This window comes from Felis catus, chromosome X (assembly GCF_018350175.1).
Source record: "Felis catus isolate Fca126 chromosome X, F.catus_Fca126_mat1.0, whole genome shotgun sequence".
NCBI classification, from domain to species: Eukaryota; Metazoa; Chordata; class Mammalia; order Carnivora; family Felidae; genus Felis; species Felis catus.
This window is the reverse complement of record NC_058386.1, coordinates 57,855,955-57,882,390: the sequence shown is the minus strand read 5'-3', so window position 1 is coordinate 57,882,390 and position 26,436 is coordinate 57,855,955. Positions and strand designations below refer to the sequence as shown.

Genomic DNA, 26,436 nt, shown 5'->3' with positions numbered 1-26,436 from the left:
ACAACATAGTGATTCAATATTTATACATGTTATGAAATGGCCACCACAATAAATCTAGTTATCATCTCTCACCCCCTGCCCTCTGGCAACCATTAGTTTGTTCTTCCATATTTTCTCACTTAAGGATAGAGTTATGATCATAGGCCTCCCTATGTCCTTTGCAGCTTATGGGGCCCCTTCCCTGACCTAGCTGTACTTGACAGGTACATATAGTTCAAGACTATGCTTCTGTACCCAATTGCAATGTGTCAGTTTTCTCCCACACCACCAAGCAATTCTGAGACACCACTGGGGGTCCTACAATTCCACACAATTCTGACATTATCTACTTGGAGATAGCATTAGATCCCATAGGCTCAGTCCTACAAGATTGTACTCCCCACAACTTCGGAAACCAATTCCAAGTCCAAATTGTCACCTGTGCTTCTGACCTACCAGCTATAGATTGGAGGTTCCAATGACACCCTCCTTGGGTTTGACTGATTTGCTAGAGTGGCCCACAGAACTCAAAAACATATTTTGCTTACCAGATACCAGTTTATTACAAAAGGATATAAGTTAGGAATAATCAGATGGAAAAGTTGCATAGGGCAAAGTACAGGGAAAAGGCTTGGAGCTTCCAAGGGTATCTAGGGTATCAGTCTCTCCAAATCTCCACATGTTCACCAGCCCTGATGCTCTCTGAACCCTGTCCTTTTAGGCTTTTATGGAGGCTTCATATCATAGAATGATTGATTAAATCACTGGCTATTCGTGATTGATTCATCCTCCATCACTTTCCACTCCCCTGAGACCAGGGGATGGAAAAAAGTTCCAACCCTGTAATCACGTGGTTGGTTTTCATGGTAACCAGCTCTCAACCTGAGGTGTGGTCCAAAAGCCACTAATTAACATAACAAAAGACACCTTGATCTTTCTAATCACTTAGGAAATTCCAAGGGTTTTAAGAGCTCAGTGTCAGAGGGGTGAAGACCAAGCATATATATTTATTTTAAATTATGGTATCACAAAGACTTTCTCGTGGCAGAAACTAATGGAGCCTGAATACCTGAGTCACAGTGGGATAGGTTAAATATACTACACTGTCTATGGAATTGTTGCCACCTTCTCCTCTAACTCAAATTTATACCCATGTTTATTTCCTACTTTGGGGTAGTGCATTCCCAAGAGTGGGGAGCAGACTTAAGAAATGTCACCCTCTGAGCAAAGCGTAGTACTTATGAGACAAGGACATTCTACAAATTTTTGTCAAGAGAACCTGAATATCTTCTCCCCTCTAAGGAAGAGCCCAGAGAAATTCTCAGATCTAATGGAGGGCTAATCCTCACAATGGGAATGTGGAATATAACTGATATAGAATGAATTCACTTCATCGTATTATAGTCAGTTTGAAGTTACCAGAAAGTTGTGTTCTTTGAGAATAGGAATAATGGAACCCAAAGTGAGAATTTGTGAGTGTATCACTACGCTTGACCTTGAGAACAGACATAAATTTCTGCAGAGTGCAGTAGAGGAATTAATCCAATTATAATTTTCTTAAAGTAAGCCCCATGCCCAAGGTGGGGCTTGAACTTGGGACCCTGAGACCGAGAGTCTGATTAGCCACCCAGGTGCTCCTCAACTATTCATGTTTAATGAAAAATATGTCAAAGAGGGGGCACTTGGCTGGCTCAGTCGGGTAGAGTGTGTGACACTTGATCTCAGGGTCGTGAGTTCAAGTCCCACATTGGGTGTAGAGCTTACTTAAAAAAAAATTTATATATATTATATATATATATGAATATCCAATTTCCTATTCATTGAAACATTATTTATAATAGTGAAAATGTGAAAACAGCATAAATTTACCTTAATGGTTATTTTAGGATACTTTATTTTTTTAAGTTTATTTATTTTGGGAGAGAGAGAGCAGAAGAGAGGCAGAGAGAAAGGGAGAGAAAATTGCAAGCAGGTTCTGTGCTTTCACTGCAGAGCGCAATGCAGGACTCGATCTCACTGTGGGGCTCCTTCTCAAGAACTCTCAGATCCTGACCCAAGTGGAAATCAAGAGTCAGATGCTTAACCGACTGAGCAACCCAGGTGCCCCTTAGGATACTTTAAAAGGATATTACAGTAGATTTTGTAGACTATTCAATGGCAAGTTTAATAGTTTACTAGAACTGCCACAATAAAATAACACAGACCGGGTGACTTAAAGAATAGAAATTTAGTTTTTCATAGTTCTGGAGTCTAGAGGTCCCAAATCAAGATGGCAATTTGGTTTCCTCTGAGGCCTCTCTCCTTGGCTTGCAGATGGCCGCCTTCTCGCTGTGTCTTCACATGATCTTTTTTCAGTTATGTGCCCATCTCTGTTGTCTCTCTGTGTCTGAATTTCCTAAGGACTCCTGTCAGATTGGATTAGGGCCCACCCTAATGGCCTCTTTAACTTCACTTCTTTAAAGGCTCTGTCTCCAAATACAGTCACATTCTGAGGTACTGGAAGTTAGGGCTTCAAGATACACATTTTGGAGAAACACAGTTCAGCCCCTACAACAGGAAAAATTTTCAATATGAGTAAAAAAAGCAAGTTGGTGTGACCCTAATTCTATAAACATATGCAGGAAAATATTGGAAAGAAATACTCAAATATTAACAATGGTTTTCTTAGGGCTTGGGAGTTATGAATAATTGAAACTTTTTTTCTTCTTTATACATTTCTATTTTTTTTCCATTTTCTAGAGTGATCATATGGGTATTCTATAATGAGAAAAATGCACTACAAATTACATTTAAAATTCTAAATTCTAGTTCTTGAATTAGAGACACTTTACCTAGTTAGACAACCTAAGCTACCCTCACAGAGAGCAAATCAGAATGCACCCCATCTGCTGGCACTATGGCCTCAAAACCGGGAACACAGGAAGAGCTGAACTATGCATACCCAGTACGCATAGTCTTAAGTCACGTTCATCAGTTTTCTTTCCATAGAGGAGCAGTGAGGAGGCAGAAAGAAAAAAAAGGTTCATTTTCCTTACCCTTTCTGATTGTGTAAGCCAATACAGTCTCCTTTTTGCTTCTAGTAATTTGAGTTGGATTTCTGTTTCTCCTTTTTTAAAATTTCAATTCCTGGGGGCGCCTGGGTGGCTCAGTTGGTTAAGCGTCCGACTCTTGATTTCAGCTCAGGTCATGATCTCACTGTTCCTTTGAGCCCTGTGTCGGGCCCTGCCCTTACAGCACAGAGCCTGCTTGGGATTCTGTCTCTCTCTCAGCCCCTCCCTTGCTTGCACAAGCTCTCTCTCTCTCTCAAATAAAAATAAACTTAAAAAATGTTTATTCCTGTATAGTTAACATACACTGTTATATTAGTTTCAGGTGTACAATAGAGCAAAGGATTTTTGCCTGTTGTAATAGAAAAAAGGCCTGCGTAATACAGTCTCGAAACGTGAGTAGGCACTTTTAAGCTGAGAAAGGAGGAACATTTTAAACAAGAGACAGCATGGGCAAAAGCCTAGAGGTTTGAAATGTTCACTTGTGGCTGACATGATGCCAAATAAAAGAAAGAATTGAAAATGAAAGAAAACATCTCATGTGGAACAATGTTGTAAACATCTATTCCTAATAAAGTAATTTTAAAAAATAGAAATAGAAGGATGTTTTCTTTTTTCTTTCTTTTTTTTTTATTGAAGGATGTTTTCTCAGTGTGGTACAGAGAACCCCAAACAGTCACCATATGTACTCCCTTTTAAATTGCAAATAAAATAAGGATGCCTGTTATTGCCATTATTATTCAATATTGTGTTGGGTGTCCTGGCTAGTGCCATAAGATTTGAAAGAGAAATGAGAGGAACCAATATTTGAAAAGAAGAGACAAAACTAATACTTACAGATGACGTGGTTGTATGCCTAAGTATTTCCCAGGTAAGAAAAATATACAGAAATCAGTAGCAATCTTGTACACCATAATTAACCAGTTAGAAAAAAAAAACAAATAAAAGAGATCCTATGCATGATAGTAATTAACATATATGCATACAATATTTTGAAATAAGCTCAATAAGAGATACGTATGGCCTAAGAAAAACTACAAAGCTTAACTGAGAAATAGAAACATCTTTTGTTTCCGGTTAGAAAAACTAACTATAGGGGTGTCCAGGTGGCTCAGTCGGTTATGCATCTGACTTTGACTCAGGTTATGATCTTGAAGTTCCTGGGCTCAAGTCCTACCTTGGGCTCTCTGCTGTCAGCACAGAGCCCACTGCAGGTTCTGTGTCTCCCTCTCTCTCTGTCCCTACCCTGCTTGCTCTCTCGCTCTCTCTCTCTCTCTCAAAGATAAACATTATAAAAAAAGAAAAACTAAATACAAGAATATTAGTTCTATAGGGGCACCTGGCTGGCTCAGTCAATAGAGCATGCAATTCTTCATCTCAGGGTCGTGAGTTAGAGCCCCACATTGGGTGCAGAGTTTACTTTTTACAAAAGAATATTAATTCTCTTAAAATAAATTTATGAATTTATTGTGATTCTACTCAGAGCCTCAACAAAACTTTTCTTGAAACTCAATACAGTCAATTCTGCTCTAAGCAACATGTGCATTTCTTTTTTTTTTTTTAACATTTATTCATTTTTGAGACAGAGAGAGAGACAGAGCATGAACGGGGGAGGGTCAGAGAGAGAGGGAGACACAGAATCCGAAACAGGCTCCAGGCTCTGAGCTGTCAGCACAGAGCCCCACGCGGGGCTCGAACTCACGGACCGCGAGATCATGACCTGAGCTGAAGTTGGATGCCCAACCGACTGAGCCACCCAGGCGCCCCTCTTTTTTTTTAAGTTTATTTATTTTGAAAGAGAAAGAGAGAGAGAGAGAGAGAGCACACGTGGGAGAGGGGCAGAGAGAGAGGGAGACACAGAATTCCAAGCAGGCTTTGCACTGTCGGTGTGGAGGCTGGTGTGGGTCTTGATCTCACAAACGGTGAGATCATGACCTGAGCCAAAATCAAGAGGTGGACACCTAACCAACTAAACCAGCCAAGTGCCCCAAAATATGCATTATTAAAAATCACCCAGCTATGCAGAATTGTGCAAAGCCACATGGGTTATAGGTAAGGTAGGATTAGAGGTACAACGCTAAAAATCTGTGTCAGTGACATAAAAAAGATAGGAGGCTAATAAAAATGGATATCACAACTTTACACATGTTAAATGATAAGAAACCTATGAATACTACAATAAATATGCAAGTTACCTTGAAGAAGACCTAAAGTGCACTCGTGGAATTGGGCATTGAATGGTTTTAGCTTGTGAATTATTGTGAAGCTGTGGAAAAGGAGTTTTCTGAAATTTGACAGAAAGCTGTAACACCAGATGTGGGTGGGTGTGACTCATAACATACTGATGTAGCTGGTAGATGTCTGCAGTGTATGTAGTGTGTTCATTATGTGTATTCCTGCATGGCTTGGTTAATCTGGGTGCAGTTTGCTGCATTCATTTACTGTTTCCCACACATGAATTACACATAAGCAAAGGCGAGATTCGCATTTTGCTCAAATTGTTGCCTGATACATCACTTGCTTTGGAACAAATTCTCATTTTCTAAATAAGCATTATAGCAGAAATGACTTAAAATGACTTTGAAAAATAAACTGCTTGAAGTACTTTGTGAAAAGAGCAAGTCTTGCTTTAACAAATGTTAAAATATGGCAAAGCACTTATTATTTCCAAGGTTGTGCTGGGAAAAGAAACTTAGAAACTACATGAATGTGCATAAATAGGGCAGTGGCTAAATAAATTATGGGTCCTCCAAACTGTGGAACAGGAGCGAGCCATTTAAAAAAGTGAGGGGGGGGTGGTATCTATGAGTACTGGTTTGGAAAGTACCAAAGTATCCAAAGTATACTTTTAAGAAAAAAAAGTAAAGAGCAGAAGAATATGTATATTATAATCATATTCATATTTTTAAAGAATATATGTGTTTATATTACACATATAGTTTCTTATATAAACACAGAATCTGGAAGAAAACAAAATAAACTGTTAACAGTGGGGCTATCACACTGGGTGGGAGTGGATTTTTACTTTCTTTCTCATGAACATGTTTTGCTTTTGTGATTTTTTTTAATTAAAAAAGTTTTAATTTGAGCCCCCAACGTGGGCTCAAATTCATGACCCCGAGATCAAGAGTCACAGGTTCTACCCACTGAGCCAGCCAGGTGCCCCTAGTTTTGCAATTTTTAAAATTTTAACTTAGGTGTACCTGACTGGCTTAGTGGGTAGAACTTGCGACTCTTGATCTCGAAGTCATGAGTTCAACCCCCCCTTTGGGCATAGAGCTTACTTAAAAAATAAACAAAAAAAAAAAGAAAACCAAATTTAATGTGCTGGCCCAATAGTAGACATAGATCAATGGAAAAATGGAAAATTCATACTATATGCTAGTATATTTAAGAATTTACTATATGATAAAGTGGGCATCATCAAACAGTTCAGAAAAGAATGACTAATGAATTGTATTAGGCCAGCTGATTTGTATTTTGACAAAAATTCAAATTATATATAATACATATGGATATTATATATAACATATATATCACATTTCATACACCAAAGAAAATTCCAAATGGATTACAAAGTAGAAAAAGTGAGATATTATCTATAAAAGGGTGATCATTCTGAAATTTTTTAAAACATTCAAACTTCTGGATAACTTGAGTAGTATAATGAATACCCGTATACTGATCACCTAGATTCATCAATTGTCAGCATTTACCATGTTTTTTTAAGAATTTACTTTTAATGTTTTTTAATGTTTATTATTTTGAGAGAGAGAGAGCACAAGTGGGGCAGGGGCAGAGAGAGGGAGACACAGAATCCGAAGCAGGCTCCAGGCTCCAAGCTGTCAGCATAGAGCCCGACCCAGGGCTCAGGCCCACAAACTGCAAGATCGTGACCAAAGTCAGATGCTTAAGTGACTGAGACATCCAGGCACCCCAGCATTTGCCACGTTTTGCTTTCTCTTCTTCCCTCTAAACACACTTTTCATGTGCATGCATGTTCACACACATATATGCACATTATTTTGCTGAACCATTTGTGAGTTCATGACACTTCATCCTTAGCACATATCTCCTAAGAAAAAGGACATTCTGCTACATAACCTTAATGCCATTTTCCTGCAGAAGTTAATGTTGATACGATATAATCTAACACACGATCCACATTCAGATTTCCCCAATAGTCCCAATAATGTCCTTTATAGCTGTTTTTTGATATCAAGTAAAGTTCCAATTAAGGCATATGCACTTTATAATATCACGTCTTTTTAGTCTCCTTTTTAAAAAATGTTTATTTAGTTTTGAGGAGAGAGAGAGAGAATGTGTGCAAGTGTGCCAGTGCATGCACGTGGGTTGGGGAGAGGCAGAGAGAGAGGGAGACAGAGAATCCCAAGCAGGCTCCACACTGTCAGCGCTGAACTGGAAGTGAGGCTCAAACTCACGAACTGTAAGATTCATGGCCTGAGCTGAAATCAAGAGTGGGATACCTAACCAAACGAGCTATCCAGGTGTCCCAAGTCTCCTTTTTTTTAAGATTTTATTTTTTTAAAGTAATCTCTACACCCAATGTGGGGCTGTAATTTACAACTTTAAGATCTAGAGTCACATGCTCTTCTTTTTTTTTTAAGTTTATTTATTTTGAGAGAGAGAGAAAGTGCACCCATGTGTGCAATTGGGGGGGGGGCAGAAAGAGAGAGAGAGAGTCCCAAGCAAGCTCCATACTGTCAGTGCAAAGCCTGATTCAGGGCTCGAACTCATGAACCTCGAGATCATAACCTGAGCTGAAGTTGGACACTTAACCGACTGTGCCACCCAGGAGCTCCAAGTCACACACTCTTCTGACTGAGCCAGCCAGGCGCCCCTCTTTAATCTTCTTTAATCTAAAATAGCCCCTCTGCTCTTTTTCTTTTGTCAAGACATTTGCAGAGTTCTGGCTAGTTGTCTTTTGTCTTGTAGAATGTCTCACAAGCTGAATTTGTCTGATTATTTCCTTGTGACTAGATTCAGAGTAAAAATTTTTTGGCAAAAAAATGTCGTAGATGATATGTACTTCTCATTACATCATACCTAGAGTCCCATAATGTCAGTTTGTTCCAGTATTTGTGATTCTAAGTTTGATAATTTGGTTAAGGTGGTTCCCCCAGATCTCTCTACTGTAAAGGTTCTGTGTTGTAGGCAGAATTTTGACCCCCATGATCTTCTCTCCCAGTGAATGTGTTACATAGCAAAAAAGGACTTTGCAGTTGTAATTAAGGTTACTAATTCTTAAAATAGGGAGATTGCCTTGGATTATCTCAATGAGCCCACTGTAATCACATGAGGCCTTAAAAGTAGAAGACGAGAGGGGCACCTGGGTGGCCCAGTCAGTTAAGTGTCCAAGTCCTGATTTGGCTCAGGTCATGATCTCATGGTTTGTGAGTTTGGGCCCTGCATCGGCAGTGCGGAGCCCGTTAGGTATTCTCTCTCTCCGTGTCTCTCTTTGCCCCTCCCCTGCTCATGCTCTCCCTCTCTCTCTCTGTCAAAATAAGTAAATAAATCTTAAAAAAATATATCTAAAAAAGTAGAAGAGTGGAAGTGACAGAGATTCAAAGTGGAAGGATTTGATGCATTGTGGCTTAGAGATAGAGAAGACTACATGTTAAGGAAATGGGGACCTCAGTGCTACAGCTGCCGGGAACTAAATTCTGCCAACAACTTGAATGAGCCTGGCAGTGGATTCTTTCCCATAGTATCTAAAAAGGAATGCAGAGACTTCGGTTTTATCCCTGTGAGACTCTGAGGAAAGAATCCAGTAATGCAGTGCCGGACTTCTGACCTACATAGTGTACAATAATAAATTTGTGTTGTAAGCCAGTAAGTTTGTAATGTGTTACAGCATAAACAGAAAACTAATAGAGGTATCTTTTCCTGTGTAATTAACATGTAATCTGGGGGCACCTGGGTGGCTCAGTCAGTTAAGTGTCTGACCTCAGCTCAGGTCATGATCTCACAGTTAGTGGGTTTGGGCCCTGCATCACTCCCTGTGACAGCTCAGAGCCTGGAGGCTGCTTCAGAGTCTATGTCTCCTTCTCTCTCTGCCCCTACCCTGCTCATGCTCTGTGTGTGTGTGTCTCCCTCTCAAAAATAAGCATTTAGAAAAAACTTAAAAAATATGTAATCTGTGGGGTAGTACTTTGGGATCATGTGACTATCCTGTTTCCCAACATTCAAGGATCATTTATTAAGGATCCTTGTCTGAATCAGTTATTACTTTGGTCAGTGTAAAATAATGATTTTCTTTCTTTTTAAAAACATTTTTTTATTTATTTTTGAGAGAGAGAGACAGAACATGAGCAGGGGAGGGGCAGAGAGAGAGGGAGACACAGAATCCAAAGCAGGCTCCAGGCTCCGAGCTGTCAGCACAGAGCCCGACATGGGGCTTGAACTCATGAACCACAAGATCATGATCTGAGTTGAAGTTGGACACTTGACCAACTGAGCCACCCAGGCACCCCAAAATGATGATTTTCTAATTCTAACATTTTTTGTAGATTTATTAGCTGGCATTCTTCTATAAAGAAGAGCTCCCCACCCTGGCCTTTTTAAAGTGTTGCTATGAACCTATGACATCTTTTAAAATTCATTGTATTAGTACTATTAACAGTCTTACAAAATTGAGATGGGCAATTTTGAACATAAAATTTCAAAAATTGAATATATTCTCTGACTCAGCAAGTCCACTGCTAAGTCTATATCCAACAGGAATGTGCACTTGTGTCCAGCAAATAATATGCACTAGAATATTCATAGCAGCACTATGTATAGGAGCTAAAAACTGTAAACTAATGAAAAGTTAATCAACAAAGTAGGAGGAATAAATTGTGATATATTCCCACCAAGGACTACTATACACCTGAGAATTAATGACCGGCAATGATGCACAGCAATATGGATGAATCTCAGAAAGTTAATGTTGAGTGAACTTCCTCAGTCTGGTAAAGGGTGTCTACAAAAACCACACAGCTAACAACATACTTAATAGTCAAAAACTGAGTACTATCCTCCTAGGATCAGGAACAAGATAAGGATGAGTACTCTCACTATTTCTGTACAACATTGTACTGGAAGTTTGAGCTAGAACAATTAGGCAAGGAAAAGAAATAAAAGGCATCCGTATTGGAAGAGAAGAAGTAAAATTATCTCTATCTGCAGATGACATGAGCTTGTATATAGAAAGTCCTGAGGGGCGCCTGGCTGACTCAGTCAGTGGAGCATGCAATTCTGGATCTCCAGGTCATGAGTTTGAGCCCTATATTGGGAGTAGTGATTACTTAAAATAAAATAAAATTGGGGATAGAGATTACTTAAGATAAAATCAATAAAATGGTTAAAGTGGCAAAGGTTATGTGTAATTTACCCCAATTAAAGAAAAGGCTTAAGGAATCCAGTAAAACATTATTGGAAAGTAGTAAGTGAGTTCAGCCAGGTTGCAGGATACAAAATCAATATACAAATATCAATTATATTTCCTTCTTCATTTTTTCTTTAAAAATTTTTAATGTTTATTTTAGAGAGAGAGAACGAGAGAGAGAGAGAGCAGGGGACGGCCAGAGAGAGACACACACACAGAATCTGAACCAGGCTCCAGGCTCTGAGCTGTCAGCACAAAGCCTGATGTGGGGCCTGAACCCATGAACTGGGAGATCATGACCTGAGTTGAAGTCGGACACTTAACTGACTGAGCCACCCAGGCACCCCTTTTTTCTCTTTTTAGAGAAAGAGTGTGTGTGTGTGTGTGTGATGAGGGAGAGGGTCAGAGGGAGGGAGAGAGAATCTCAAGCAGTCTCCATGCCGTATGGAGCCTGACTTGGGGGTCAATGTGGTTCTTGATCCCACGACCCTGAGATCGTGACCTGAGCTGAAATCAAGAGTCAGATGCTTAACCAACTGAGCCACCCAGGTGCCCAGTCTTTCTTTCTTTTCTTTTCTTTCTTATTTTCTTCTTATTTTATTTATTAAAAAATTTTTTAAATGTTTATTTATTATTGAGAGACAAAGAGAGACAGAGCATGAGCATGGGAAGGGCCAAGAGACAGGGAGACACAGAATCTGAAGCAGGCTCCAGGCTCTGAGCTGTCAGCACAGAGCCCGACAGGGGGTTCGAACTCACAGACTGCGAGATCATGACCTGAGCCGAAGTCAGATGTTTAACTGACTGAGACACCCAGATGCCCCATCTTTTCTTTTCTTTTTTAAAGTAATCTGTATGTTCAACGTGGGGCTCAAATTCACTACCCTGAGATCAAGAGTTGCATGTTCTACCAACTGAGCCAGGCAGGCTCTCCTCAATTGTATTTCTATAAGGACAATGAACAAACTAAAAATGAAGTTAAGAAAATATTTATATTTGCAATAACATCAAAGAGAATAACATACCTAAGGAATAAATTTATCAAAAGTAGTACAAAACTTACACTCTAAAAACTACAAAATATCGTAGACAGAAATTAAAGAAGACATTAAATAATGGAAAGACATCTCATGTTCATGGATCAGAAGCTTTGACATTGTTAAGATGGCAGTACTCCTCAAATTGATCTATGGATTCAAGGCAATACCCATCAAAATTCCAGCTGTCTTTGCAGAAGCTAACAAGCTGATCCTAAATTTCATATGGAAATTCAAGGGACCTAGAATAGCCAAAAGAATCTTGAAAAAGAAGAACAAAGTTAGAGAACTCACATTTCCCAATTTCAGAACTTACCACAAAGCTAACAGTAACCAAGACAGTGTGGTACTGGCATAAGAACAGACATATATGTCATTGGAACAGAATTGAATGTCCATAAGTAAATCCTCATTTGTGGATTTGTGGTCAATTGATTTTTGACAAGGGTGCCAAGACCATTTAATGGGGTAAAGATTAGTTTATCAATACGTGGTATTGGAATTCTTGATATCTACATGCCAAAGAATGAATTTGGACCCCAATCTCATATCTTGTACAAACATTAACTCAAAATGGACCAAAGACCTAAATATATGAAAAAAAAACCCATAAAACTCTTAGACGGAAACATAGGCATAAATCTTGGTCACCATGGATTACGCAGTGTTTTTTGACGTGTGATACTTAAAGCAGAAGCAATGAAAAAATAAATAAATTGAACTTCATCAAAATTAAAAACGTTTGTGCATCAAAAGACACTATAAAGAAAGTGAAAAGACAGCCCATAGAATGGGCAAAAATGTTAGCAATGAGTGGCCGGCTGGCTCAGTTGATAGAGCATGCGATTCTTGATCTCAGTGTTGTGAGTTCAAACCCCATGTTAGGCAAACAGCTTACTTAAAATGATTCTGTTTTTAAGTAATCTCTATACCCAACATGGGCCTCAAACTCATAACTCCCTGATTAAGAGTCACATTCTCCACGACTGAGCTAGCCTGGTGCCCTGCAAATCTTATATCTGCTAAGGATCTAGTGTCTAGACAATATAAACAATTTTTAAAACTCGACAACTAAAAGATAACCCAATTAAAAATGGACAAAAGAGGGGTGCCTGGGTGGCTCAGTTGGTTAAGTGTATAACTCTTGATTTCACTCAGGTCACAGGTTTGTGAGTTGGAGCCCTGAGTCAGGGTCTGCACTGACAGCGTGGAGCCTGCTTGGGACTGTCTCTCTCTCCTCTGCCTCTCCCTCTCTCTCTCAAAAATAAATAAATAAAAACTTTTAAAAAATGCAAAAAAAAGGGCAAAATATTTTAACAGGTTCTTCTTCAAATAAGACATCCACATGGCCAATAAGCACATGAGAAGATGCTTGATGTCATTAGTCACTAGGGAAATGCACATCAAAGCCACAGTAAATACCACCTCACAACCACTAGGTTGGCTATAATTACAAAGATGGTGTATAACAAGTATTGGGGAGAATGTGGAGTAATTAGAACTCTTATACACTACTGGGGGGGGGATGTAAAGTGGTACAGCCTTTGTAGAAAACAATCGGTCAGCTCCTCAAAAAGTTAAACACAGATTTACCATACAATCCAGCAGTTCCACTCCTGGGTATGTACTTTAAAGAAGTTAAAACATGTCCACAGGAAAACTTGTACACTAATATTCATAGCAATGTTACTCATATAGCAAAAAACCCCAGAAACAACCCAATGTCTATCAGTTGATGAATAGATAAAATATGGTATTTCCATACAATGAAACATTAATTGCCAATAAAAAATAATGAAGTGCTTATTAAACATGGTACAACGTGGATGAACCTTTAAAACATTATGGTAAATGAAAAAATCTGGTTCACAAAAGATCTCATACTGTATGATTGCATTTAATGTGACATGTCCAGAACAGCCACATTATAGAGACTGAAAGTAGAATTGTGGTTGCCTAGGAATGGATGGGGTGAGGGGTTGGTAGGAAATGGGGAAAAACTGGGAATAGGAAAAGGTTTTTGTTTTTTTTTTTTCTGGGATGATGAAAATGTTCTAGAATTTATTGTAGGGGCACCTGGGTGGCTCAGTCAGTTGAGCATCTGACTTCAGTTCAGGTCATGATCTTGCTGTTTGTGAGTTTGAGCCCCACATCAGGCTTGCTGCTGTCAGCCTGTCACCGCAGAGCGCGCTTCAGATCCTCTGTCCCACTCTCTCTACCCCTCCCCCACTTGTGCTCTCCCAAAAAGTAAATATTTAAAAAAGAAAAAAAGAAAAATGTTTTTAAAATTAAATTAAATTAAATTAAATTGATTGTAATGATAGATACACAGCCCTGATGATACTAAAAACTACTTAATTGTGTACTTTACAAGGGGTGAATTTTATGGTATGTTAATTTTATCTTAACAAAAGAGTACATACTGTATGATTCCATTTATATAAGGTACAAAAAACAGGTTTATAAAAGTCTATGCTGTTAGAAGTCAGGACAGAGGTTGCTTTTGTTGGGGATGGGAGTAGTAACTGGAAGGAAGCATGAAAGGAATTTCTGGGGCACTGATAATGTTTTGTTTCTTCAATTTTTTTGATGTTTATTTACTTTTGAGAGACAGAGCATGAACAGGGGTGGGGCAGAGAGAGAGGGACACGCAGAATCCCAAGCAGGCTCCATACTCTGAGCTGTCAGCACAGAGCCTGAATTGGTGCTCGAACCTACAAACCATGAGATCATGACCTGAGCCAATGTCAGACGCTTAACTGACTGAGCCACCCAGGCGTCCTGATAATGTTTTGTTTCTTGATGTGGATGCTGTTACATGTGTGTGTTCATTTTTTTGTGTGTATGTTTGTTTTGTGAACATTTACTGAACTGTTTATTAATTACAAACAGAATGAATTTCTTTCTAATTTTATTTTGGTAGCAAATAACTTGTTAAAGTGATAGCTATGCTGATGGAATTGTGGTAAAGCTGGTTTACTCTAACATGACTGATAGCTCTCTAAATTGAAAAAACATTCCCTTGGTGAAGCACTGTAACAAGTATCAAATTTTATAAATATCTTCATTATGTTTGACTCAATATTCCCACTCCTGTGAATGAAGCCTAAGAAAGGAATTCAAGTAAATAGAGACATTGTGTTAATGAAGGTATTTCTTAGAATAAAGGAAAACTGGAAACAACCTGAATAAATGTTTAAATGGTTAAATAAGTAATGTTGCATCAATGCTGTGCAATATGATGCAACTACTAATAATGATAATTTTGAACAGAAGTAGTAATTAGAAAAAATATTTGATCATGAAAAAAAGGGAATGCAAAATTGTATGATAACTGAATATAGACAAAGACCATAACAACAACAAAAGAGAGATCATTACAGAACATACAGAAATATAAAGAGTTGGTCTGTTAGGAATTATTAGTGAATTTTTGCAGTTTTCATTAGTGTTAAATTCTTTTATAATAAAAACAAACAGGGGCGCCTGGGTGGCGCAGTCGGTTAAGCGTCCAACTTCAGCCAGGTCATGATCTCGCGGTCCGTGAGTTCGAGCCCCGCGTCAGGCTCTGGGCTGATGGCTCAGAGCCTGGAGCCTGTTTCCGATTCTGTGTCTCCCTCTCTCTCTGCCCCTCCCCCGTTCATGCTCTGTCTCTCTCTGTCCCAAAAATTAATAAACGTTGAAAAAAAATTTATAATAAAAACAAACAAAAACTTTAGTGTTTGGGGGCATCTGGCTCAGTCAGTAGAGCATGTGACTCTTGATATTAAGCCCCATGTTGGGTGTAGAGCTTACTTTAAAGAAAAAGATTAGTGTTCACACCTGGCCATTGTACTACAAGAAAGAGATATTGAAGTTGGAGGAAGTCCATAATAATTGAGGGCACCATGGGATTTCTGGAAATATAAAAGCTGTGGAAGGAAATATAGTTGAATTCTACAAATTCATGAAAGGGATGGATAGGTCAATGGTGATAGTTGTTCACAAAATCTGGGAATGCTAGGATTGGAGGGCACCTCCTGATGCTTCTATTTCATTGACCAAAATTTTTTTTTAACTTCTGAAGTTTATTTATTTATTTTTGAGAGACAGAGAGAGAGAGAGAGAGAGAGAGAGAGCAAGCAGGGGAGGGGCAGAGAGAGATAGAGAATCCCAAGCAAGCACCACACTGTCAGCACAGAGCCTGATGCAGGGGCCAAACTCATGAACCCTAAGATCATGACCTGAGCCAAAACCAAGAGTCGGACACTTAACCAACTGAGCCACCCACGTGACTCCATCGACCAAATTTTTATTGAATAATTGAGTACTTATTAAGTCCACTGTTCGACTTCACTTGTGTGAGTTTATGACCAAAGGTAAGTATTACCATTTACATATTGGATAATAAATTTATGACACCCATTACTCCAAGAGGGAGTGGTCCATTACCCAATCTTATCTTTCACTGCTGACTAACAAACACTACACTTGCTAAGCTTGTCTATGCTACTTCATGCCTCTGTAGGTCCAGAGCTCATCCACCTTTCGTCCTTCAAGGCTCACCTTAAGTTCCCTGCCAACCTCTTCTCAACCTCTTACAAACTAAGAGGTCTTCTTTATGTATTCCAGTCTGTTTTGATATCCTCTTCCTGAATATTTACACCAGTTTGTCAATCTCATAGTCGAATCAATCAGCTAATCTAAGCAGACAGATGATTATACACTAATATATATTACACACCAATATATTATTCTAAATATGTATAAGTTTCCATTGAATACTGCCCATTTGCCAGGCATGAAGTATTGACTTCATAATTTCACCTAAGCATCACAACAACCCTATGAAATATGTATATTATATCCAGAAACTGAGGCTCAGAGATGTTAGGATAATTTTGCTCAAGGTCACAGTGGATGAACAAGGACTTTAACCTAGATCTAACTCCAAAGACTCCACTCCTAACCATTATGTAAAACTGTTTTAATCATATTGTGTGTATTTTATTTCCCTAACTAGATTTTTGGTAAAGACTTTACTGGTTTTTTTTTTAAGTTTGTTTGTTTGTTTATTTATTTATTTATTTATTTATTTAGAGCACGAGCAGGGAAGGGCAGAGAGAGAGGGAGAGAGAGAATTCCAAGCAGGCTCCCCACTGTCAGAACTCATGAACCCTGAAATCATGACCTGAGCCAAAACCAGGAGTCAGATGCTTAACCAACTGAACCGCCCAGGCGCCCTGACAAGGATTTTATTTTGTTTATTTTGTAATCTTTTCGTTGCTATACTAGCTGCTTATACACATAGTCAGTGCTCAATAAATACTTATGGAATGCCAAAATGGAGATGTAGCTAGCTGAAAATACAATTGCTTTTAAAAGGAGTTAGATTTTAGGGGCGCCTGGGTGGCTCAGTCAGTTGGGTGTCTGACTTCGGCTCAGGTCATGGTCTCACGGCTCGTGAGTTGAAGCCCCACTTCGGGCTCTGTGCTGACAGCTCAGATCCTGGAGCCTGCTTCGGATTCTGTGTCTCCCTCTCTCCCTGCTCCTCCCCTGCTCACACTTTGTGTGTGTGTGTCTCTCTCTCTCTCAAAAATAAGTAAACATTAAAACGATTTAAAAATAAATAAAAGGATTTAGATTTTAGTCAGATTCATGGGTGACATATTCATAATGGATGATGTAAAAGGGAGCAGGGTTATTTGGGTCCATTTTTAATACCTGAGATGTCTTGATGGAGGAGAACCACACCTTCACAACCCTTGTTGCTCCATTATTAGTAAGAACTGACTAAGTTGGATGGGATTATGGGTCTGACACCAAATTTGATCATTCTTTGATTCTTCAGCTCTTCTGTTTCCCAGAAACTCCTAGCTTAAAAGGGCCTGTCCCCCTCAAAAAACTAAAAATAGAACTACCCTATGACCCAGCAATGGCACTACTAGGCATTTATCTAAGGGATACAGGTGTGCTGTTTCGAAGGGACACATGCACCCCCATGTTTATAGCAGCACTATCAACAATAGCCAAAGTATGGAAAGAGCCCAAATGTCCATCCATGGATGAATGGATAAAGAAAATGTGGTGTATATATATACAATGAAGTATTACTCGGCTATCAAAAAGAATGAAATCTTGCCATTTGCAACTACGTGGATGGAACTAGAGGGTATTATGCTAAGTGAAATTAGTCAGAGAAAGACAAAAACCATATGACTTCACTCATATGAGGACTTTAAGAGACAAAACAGATGAACATAAGGCAAGGGAAACAAAAATAATATAAAAACAGGGAGGGGGACAAAACAGAAGAGACTCATAAATATGGAGAACAAACTGAGGGTTACTGGAGGGGTTGTGGGAATGGGGATGGGATAAATGGGTAAGGGGCACTAAGGAATCTACTCCTGAAATCATGGTTGCACTATATGCTAACTAATTTGGATGTAAATTAAAGAAAAAAAAAAAAAGGCCTGTCCCAATGCTGGTGCTTCTCCCTGTTTGATTTTGCTGGCTGTCACACCTCCTCTTCTTGTGCATTTTTTAAAAGCTTTATTTATTTATTTATTTATTTAGAGAGGTGGGGGCAGAGAGAATCCCTAGCAGGCTCTTCACTGTCAGCACAGAGCCTAATGTGGGGCTCTAACTCACAAACGGTGAGATCATGACCTGAGCGGAAATCAAGAGTCGGGTGTGTAACGGACTGAACCACCCAGGCACCGCTTGTGCATTTTTTAAGTTTATTTGATTTATTATTTATTTATTTATTTATAGCACACATGTGCATGGGGTAGGGGCAGAGAGGGTTGGAGGGAGACAGAATCCCAAGCAGGCTCTGCCTGGTGAGCTGGCAGCCCGATGAATGATCAGCATCTGGAACTCACCAACTGTGAGATGATGACCTCAGCGGAAAGCAAGAGTTGGGCAGGTAGTGAGCCACCCAAGCGCCCGCTGCCACCTTTCTCGTGCATTCAAATTAAGTATGGTACCTATAGGAGGCAGGCATTGAAGTCTAATAGGCCAGGTTTATCAGTAAGATGGTCAACAAATAATTATGGTGTGATGTCAGATGAGTCATGCCTCTGAGCCTCAGCTTACTCATCAGGAAAATGGGATTAAACACACCCTTTCCTCCAATAATTCAATATTGTTACTATTTCATATTTAATAGTTTAACATTTATAGGCAGCCAGAAATACACCATGGAGAGACTGGGGCCTGAAAATCTAAATGGGATTAATTATCTGTGGTGGTTGAAATCATCTTCCATTCTCTTGCTGACTGCAATAGAAATACCCACAGCTGAGGGTGAGAGCTGAGAGATCAGAGTCAGATGGCTGTCCATAATCTGGTATAGTCCTTGGGAAAGATTTAAGAGGTGAGGAAACCTCGTGTAGAAAAGCAAGGCAAGGAAGACTGAGGGAGTGGGAGTTGGAGACTTCCTGTGCTGTTTCCTCCTCCACTTCTCCCCCTCCCCCACTCCCACCAATCACAGATTCTGACCATTAAGGCATAAAGGTAGAAAATCCCATGGAGTCTCCGGCCAGGCCAGTCTCACTGTCCTGCTCTGACTATAAGCGCGGAGAATGGGAAAAGGCTATCCTCCACCCCCCCCCCACCCCCCATCCCCGACCCCCGACCCCTGTCTCGCTCCTTGCCATGCCGGGCTGCTGTTGCAAGTGGGAAGCAGTCTCAGGCCGCACGCAGTCCTTTTTGCAAAGCCAAGGAGTGAATGAATGAGAGAGGGAGAGAGAGAAAGAGAGACAGAGAGGTGGTGTAGGGAGGATTAGGGGTGGGATTCCATGACGTTACCGGCTCCGCCTCCCGATGTATATAAGGGGGCGCTGGGCGCGCAACGACCCCAAGCAGCAGCTTTGAAGCCTGAGCTCCTGAAGTCGCTAGCCCCAGCCCAACTCGGTTTAACTCAGCCTCACCCAACCCGATTTGAGACTCTCCTCTCCCTGGGCTTGCAACAGCTCTCCGGTAAGCCTTGGGGGCCGACAAGTGTGTCGGAAGGGGATGGCGAGGGTCTGGGCATACCTAGGATTCTCTGGCATCCAGAGCATGCAGTTACATCAACGCGGCCGTGACCTGTTGCTGGCGAGACCCCGGCCCCAAGAACCAAGGTTCCCGTCTCCACCTCAGCCCCAGACCGTTTCTAACGGGGACATAAGAATCTGGGAGCTGAGTTAGGGGGCATAGGGTGGGACCGTCTCTAGTGCGAGCAATTTCAGGCTGCTCTGGGGCCCCTCTGGGTGCATCTCCAAATCTTTAGATGTCGAAGCCCCGCCCCACTGTTGATTCTTGCTGGTCAGCCTAGCAAGGCGGGAGGAAGTGGGGGAACATTTGCTTACTCCCCTGGGCGACAGTAGCACGGTTTACACGGTGTGGGCAGGGTGAGTAGGGATGGAATTGAGTCGGTGCTCACTTTTGATCAGCAGTGGAGGTCAGTCCTCTCCTCCCTCCGGGCAATCTGGGAACCTTGCCTATTAAGTAGCCCTTGGGATAAGCACTGAAAAGGAACGTGGAGAGTGGATGTGAGAAGGGCGTTCTGCCCAGAGTTGCTGGCTGCTTCTGGGATGAGTTTGTTTAATTCCCAAACAGCCACAGGCCAGAAAACGGACACAGAACAGGTTCCATGGTTCCTGGGTTGGGGTCTAGGATAAACCCTAGTTTCTCCGTCAGAGAAAGAGACGGATACTGACTGAACACCCATGAGGTGCCAGGCCACTGTATCATAGGGATCTTTCACCTGCTTTTTCTGCAAATTACTCGTACAAACCTGTGAGGTATTATTTTTCCTACTTGTTAAAGGAAGAAACTGAGGTTAGAGGAAGAGACTTGAATATCTTCCCCATCCCCCACATCGCTCCTGAGCTTGGTGGAGTGTGTATTGTAATGCGCTCTTAGAGCTTAGGGATAATGAGCCCTATTGAAGGGCTTTTGTCTTGTTTCTCACCAGATCCTAGAATCCTCTTCAATTCCAGCTAGAATGCTGTGGCACGCACTTCGCAGATTTGGTCAAAAGCTGGTACGCAGACGTACCCTGGAGCCTGGCATGGCAGACACTCGCCTTGCCAGATGCCTGAGCACTCTGGATTTGGTGGCCCTGGGTGTGGGCAGCACGTTGGGTGCAGGCGTGTATGTCTTGGCTGGTGAGGTGGCCAAAGATAAAGCTGGACCATCCATTGTGATCTGCTTTTTGGTGGCCGCTCTATCTTCTGTGTTGGCTGGACTGTGCTATGCGGAGTTTGGTGCCCGAGTTCCCCGTTCTGGCTCTGCGTATCTGTACAGCTATGTCACCGTGGGTGAACTCTGGGCCTTCACCACTGGCTGGAACCTCATCCTCTCCTATGTCATCGGTGAGATGGTGGGGCAGGGAGGGGCTTCGAATCAGGAAGTGGTGAAGTGATGTAGTCTTCAACATTCACAGGACTCCAATACCCTTAAATGTGTTTGTTATGGGGCTGGGAGGGTTGAAGGTGTGGTGAAGAAATTGTTCCTTCTACTTATCTCTGCCCTGGTTTCCTTAATTAACTGGTTTGGGTTTTTAAAAAGTAAGATTAAGGGTGCCTGCCTGGCTCAGTCGTTGGAGCACGTGACTCTTGATCTAGGGGTTGTGAGTTCAAGCCCCACGGTGGGCGTAGAGCCTACTTAAAAAAAAGTAAGAATAGATGAAAACAGTAGGGATTATTTGTGTGACTGGTTTGGGGGAGGGAGGAAACTTGACCCCCTGTTTCTCCCTCTGCTCTACCAGGTACAGCCAGTGTGGCCCGGGCCTGGAGCTCGGCTTTCGACAACCTGATTGGGAACCACATCTCTCGTACCCTGCAAGGGAGCATCTCACTGCATGTTCCCTATGTCCTCGCAGAATATCCAGACTTCTTTGCTCTGGGCCTTGTGTTGTTGCTCACCGGTGAGGGAAAAGACAGGGTTAATGGTGGGAGGCAGGGCTAGGAGGGACCAAGCCTGAGAAGGGCTTGATGGAGGTGATAATGGTGAGAAAGCAGAGACGCTGGGCAGGAAAGGTGTGCACTGAGGCGGGGAAACAAATCTTGGACTGAGGACTTCATGAGTCCTGATTGCCTCTTTCCCACAGGATTGCTGGCTCTGGGGGCCAGTGAGTCAGCCCTGGTTACCAAAGTGTTCACAGTGGTGAACCTTTTGGTTCTTGGTTTTGTCATCATCTCTGGCTTCATTAAGGGGGACTTGCACAATTGGAAACTCACAGAAGAGGACTACAAACTGACCGTGGCTCGACTCAATGACACTTATAGGTTAGGAGATTCACTCTCCGGAGATTCGGAGCTGGGAGCATGATGGGGAGCCAGGGGCGTCTGCGCTAAGGCATTCAGGATTGGGTTGGGGAGGAATGGGAGCTTAGGTCTTGAGCACCTGGCTGAGTAGTTTGGCATTAGGGAAAAGGCACAGAGTTGGCTGAACACACCTTTTACCTTTTCCACCCTTTTCTTCCACTTTAGCCTGGGCCCTCTGGGCTCTGGAGGATTTGTGCCTTTCGGCCTCGAGGGGATTCTCCATGGAGCAGCTACCTGTTTCTATGCATTTGTTGGTTTCGACTGTATTGCTACCACTGGTAACACAGTCATGCTGGTTCTGTCTGGGGCTTGGACACAGCGAATGCTCAGTTTGCATGCAGATTGGGGGTGGCAGAGGAGCAAACCTGCTTAGCTGATTCATAAACTTGTGCCCCTTCCTGCAGGCGAAGAAGCTAAGAATCCCCAACGTTCCATCCCCGTGGGCATTGTGATTTCACTGTTGGTCTGCTTTTTGGCATATTTTGGTGTCTCTTCGGCACTTACGCTTATGATGCCTTACTACCAGCTTCAACCTGAGAGCCCCTTGCCGGAGGCCTTTCTCCACACTGGATGGGCCCCTGCCCGCTATGTGGTGGCTATTGGATCCCTCTGTGCTCTTTCTACCAGGTCAGTGGTAAACGTTTGTTCTCCTCTGCGGTCAGAGTCTTAGGCTTGAGCATTCGGTACCTGAGAAGAACCCTTAAAAGGGCTGTGAGGAGAAGGGGGAGACTCCTTAATCTCACAGGCTCAGGGGATAGAGATTGCAGTCACTTCACGCCACTCTGGGCATTCCTCCCTCCAGCCTCTTGGGCTCTATGTTCCCCATGCCTCGGGTGATCTATGCGATGGCAGAGGATGGCCTCCTGTTCCGTGTCCTCGCCAGGATCCACAGCGGCACACACACCCCCATCGTGGCCACTGTGGTCTCTGGCATTGTTGCAGGTAAAACGGTTGTCTCTGTCCTTCCCCTCGTTCTTTGACCGATTCCCTCAACGTTGCTCTTTGCTTCCCTCACATCTTGCTTTCTGCCCATCAATTCCAGCATTCATGGCATTCCTCTTTGAGCTCGCTGATCTTGTGGACCTTATGTCAATTGGGACCCTGCTTGCTTACTCCCTGGTGGCTGTTTGTGTCCTCATCCTCAGGTGAGACTCCCTCTGTGAGCTAGGATTTGGGTTTTTGTTCTTGGATGAGGAGTGATGGGGATGTGTTCTCCCTCCTCCTTCCTGTGCCTTCGTTATCCTGAGTCTCCTGGAGGAATATGGATATTCCTCCCCGCCAAAAGGAGCTTCCACCCTTCTGGCTTATGTGGGAGCTAGAGCTGCCTGCGAGAAGATGCTCAAGTGGTGAAGGGTTGTTCCTAATACTGCCTTCTTACTCTTGCCTCAGGTATCAGTCTGAGGTGAAGAATGAGGAGGATCAGGTGGAGCTGCAGGAGGAGAAGACAGCTGAAGCCGAGAAGCTGACCCTACAGGGACTATTTTGTCCACTCAACTCCAATCCCACTCCACTCTCTGGCCAAGTTGTCTATGTTTGCTCCTCATTGGTTGGTGAGCGATAGAAATTTTCTCTGGGGTGGCTTTGAGGTCAGCATGATGGGGGGAGAGAGGGTGTGGCATTTGGTGGCCGAGTTCGGCCTAGAGAGAACGGTGACCCTCCTTGGAACGGGGTGGCCTAATGTCTTAACGTGTTGGTCTCAAGAGTTGGTTTTGATGTTTCTCAACTTGACCCTTGAAGCTCTGCTGCTGACTCTTCTTTGCCTGGTGCTGACCAAGTGGCCCGTTCCACTGCTTTCTGGAGACCCAGTGTGGACTGCAGTGGTTGTGCTGCTCCTGATGCTCATTACTGGGATCACTGGGGTCATTTGGAGACAGCCACAGAGCTCCACTCCCCTTCACTTTAAGGTAAATGACCTCTTTCTTTCCACCTACCAACCCATGTCAGAAGACTAGGCTCCAGATGCCTTGTGATCTAATGGAGTTTGTAAGTGTCCTTTCATTGGACAAGAAAGGAAAGATACAGGAGATACCTAGGCCAATGACTTCTTCTCTCACCCTCCATAGTTCCTTTCCAGTTCTATTTCCCCAAACGTTGTATTCTTGGAGTCCTATACAATGTACATTCAGTGAGTGGGCATTGAAATACACAATATGAGTAGGAGTTGGACCCTCCCTTTCCTGGCCCCAGTAGGTTAGGGATCTCTTTCTAGGTCACCGCATGGTATCTACAAAGGAGATTTTGTTTTGTTCTCAGGTACCTGCTTTGCCTCTTCTCCCACTAATGAGCATCTTTGTGAATGTTTACCTTATGATGCAGATGACAGCTGGCACCTGGGCCCGATTTGGGGTCTGGATGCTGATTGGTAGGTATCCACTTGGGAAGGGTAGTCCTCTTGCGTATCCTATCCCAATGCTTTTCCCTCTTGGTCTCAAGTAGGGAGACCTATTAAGCCTTTACAGGTCACTATTTCCCTACCTCACAGCTACCTTTCCCCACTAGGATTTGCTATCTACTTCGGCTATGGGATCCACCACAGCCTGGAAGAGGTTAAGAGTGACCAACCTCCACTCAAGTCTAGAGCCAAAACTTTAGACCTTGATCTCAGCAGTGCCTGTACACCTTCGATTTGACATCGTCATACCTGAATGCTGTCTGGTCCCCCTGCACAATAATGGAGAGTACTCTTGAGCACATGGGAAGCTAGGCCTCCCATGGGATGTTGGTGGGGGAACACTAGAGCTCTGTATTTATCGTGGAGTGAAAGATGTGTCTTTGCTGTGCCTCATTCCTTTTTTTTTTTTTTTATACTGGTCTACTTCTCAATTGTGTCTGTAGTTGCTTACTGGCTTTTACAAAGTTATTATTAAAGGAAACTAGAAAAAGAAACTATGTCTTGTTCTTTGCTTGCTAGAGATGATGTGGAGCCTGACTTTCCATGTGGAGAGCTTCAGATGAGTGTCCTCTGTGCACTCCAGTCACCACAAAAGTATCTTGTGCCTGTGTGTGTTTCTTGTTGGCTCAGGTTTTGAGGAGGGTGGTGGGACCACTTGTCAAGTCTAGTCACACTTGAAGGAACGATCTTGAGATAGGTTTCCTTCTTGCTGTACTAAAGGTTAGATTCTAAATAAGTAGGACAGCAACACTTGTCTTTGGGATTTGGGGGTGGACTCTGATCTCAACACTGGCATTGGTTGGGACCTACACTGAGACCATTGTTTTTGGTTCCACCCCTTCTAGTTGGACCAGACCCAGACTCTTGTGATTTCCTGGGCAACAGAAATTTTGGCTGGGGTATTTGGCACTGCCGGGAGGAGGGGTGGACAATAGGGGGGTAACTGGTAAAGGACTGGTAAAGGATAGTATACATACACACTATGTATGTATAGATAGTGATTGCTATAGAAGTAGTAAGGGAACAGAGGTCAGAGCTTTGCTCACACCATGAACTATTCATTTGTCCATTTCTTCAACAAACATACGTGGAGCTCTTATTAAAATGCTAGGCCCCATGCTGTGTCCTAGGGGTATAAACGTGAATAAAACAGTCCCTGCCCTCAAGGAACTCAAAATCCAGAGGAGGAGACAAGCAGGTGAACACGAAATAATGTGACCTGGACCAGGGCAGGGTAAGTGCTGAGTGCTACAGAAGCACAAAGGACGTTCTTGACCCAAGTCTTGAATAGGTATTTCTGAAGTGGACTGAGGGAAGGGTTCACTTGTCAGTGAATAGTGTGCACAAAGCCATGTGCATGGTGAAAGAGCAGATTGTATTTGGAGGTATGACACGTAGTTCAGTGTGGCTAGAGGGTAGCATATAGGGGGTTGTGAAATACAGCAGAGACCATATGAATGGCTTTTGTATATCCGACCAAGGAATTTAGGTACTCCTTATAAGTGGTGTGTGTGTGGAGGGGAGGGGGACAGGTTACTGAAGGATTCTAAGTAAGGAAGATGGTTGGATTTGTTAGTCTGGCAGCAGCAAGGAGGATGGCTTGGAAGAGGCTGGGGGAAGCTAGAGCAGTGAGCTAATAGTTACCATTTGTTGAGTATTAATGATATGCCAGCCCTTGTGCATACAATCTCATTTAGTCCTTGCAATAATTCTATGATATAGAAGTTACGAAAATTCATTTCTACAGATGACGGGGACAGGCTTTGGGTAAAAAATATGCTCTAGATCACATAACTTGGAATGGTCAGTGCCAGGATACAGAACCCAGTTCTGCCTGACTCTGCAGTCTATGCTCTTTAACCATTGTGTGACATTGCTAGTAGTAATTAGTTAGGAGGACAATTGTGATCATTTGGGGGTTCTCGGTCAGTTGGATGTAGGAGGTAAGAAAGAAGCAGATGGCTTAGGTTTCTGGGTGGAGTTTCTGATCGAATGATCAAATTATTAGCTGAGATAGCAAAAGAGGAAGAGCATATTGGGGGAAAGATGAATTCAGTTCGATATGCTCATTTATAAGTGTATGTAAATTTAGCTTCCTACGGGTGAAAATAATGTAATCAATAATTGGAACTTGAAGCTAGGTTAGAAGTCTGGGCTAGAGTTACAAATTGAGGGGGCATCAACTCAGGACATACATGTATGTGAAGAAAATTTTGGGAGCACCTGGATGGCTCGGTAGAGCATGTGGCTCTTGATCTTGGGGTTGTAAGTTTGAGACCCACATTGTGCGTAG

General features: G+C 42.3%; 1 protein-coding gene across 2 annotated transcripts; it reads left to right on the top strand.

The window, feature by feature from the left end:
- Window positions 1–19,164: 19,164 nt before the first annotated feature.
- Window positions 19,165–24,609, top strand: SLC7A3 (solute carrier family 7 member 3). Of its 2 annotated transcripts, XM_004000597.5 has the most exons (12): window positions 19,165–19,418; window positions 20,398–20,797; window positions 21,193–21,351; window positions 21,535–21,712; window positions 21,917–22,029; window positions 22,156–22,378; window positions 22,554–22,693; window positions 22,794–22,896; window positions 23,141–23,301; window positions 23,489–23,655; window positions 24,005–24,113; window positions 24,251–24,609. In XM_004000597.5, exons 2-12 carry the CDS (start codon window positions 20,428–20,430, stop codon window positions 24,379–24,381), a joined length of 1,854 nt encoding a protein of 617 aa, XP_004000646.1. In that variant the 5' UTR covers window positions 19,165–19,418; window positions 20,398–20,427; the 3' UTR covers window positions 24,382–24,609. The 2 variants fall into 2 exon arrangements, with proteins under 2 accessions (XP_004000646.1, XP_044907022.1); XM_045051087.1 differs by lacking the exons at window positions 21,535–21,712; window positions 21,917–22,029.
- Window positions 24,610–26,436: the final 1,827 nt, after the last annotated feature.

Bases quoted from the DNA above. Each gene is read 5' to 3' on its own strand.
- SLC7A3 (XM_004000597.5), top strand. From the start codon at position 20,428: ATGCTGTGGCACGCACTTCGCAGATTTGGTCAAAAGCTGGTACGCAGA. The intron at 22,030-22,155 runs GTAACACAGTCA...CCCTTCCTGCAG, and splicing joins CGACTGTATTGCTACCACTG to GCGAAGAAGCTAAGAATCCC. The intron at 22,379-22,553 runs GTCAGTGGTAAA...TCCTCCCTCCAG, and splicing joins CTCTGTGCTCTTTCTACCAG to CCTCTTGGGCTCTATGTTCC.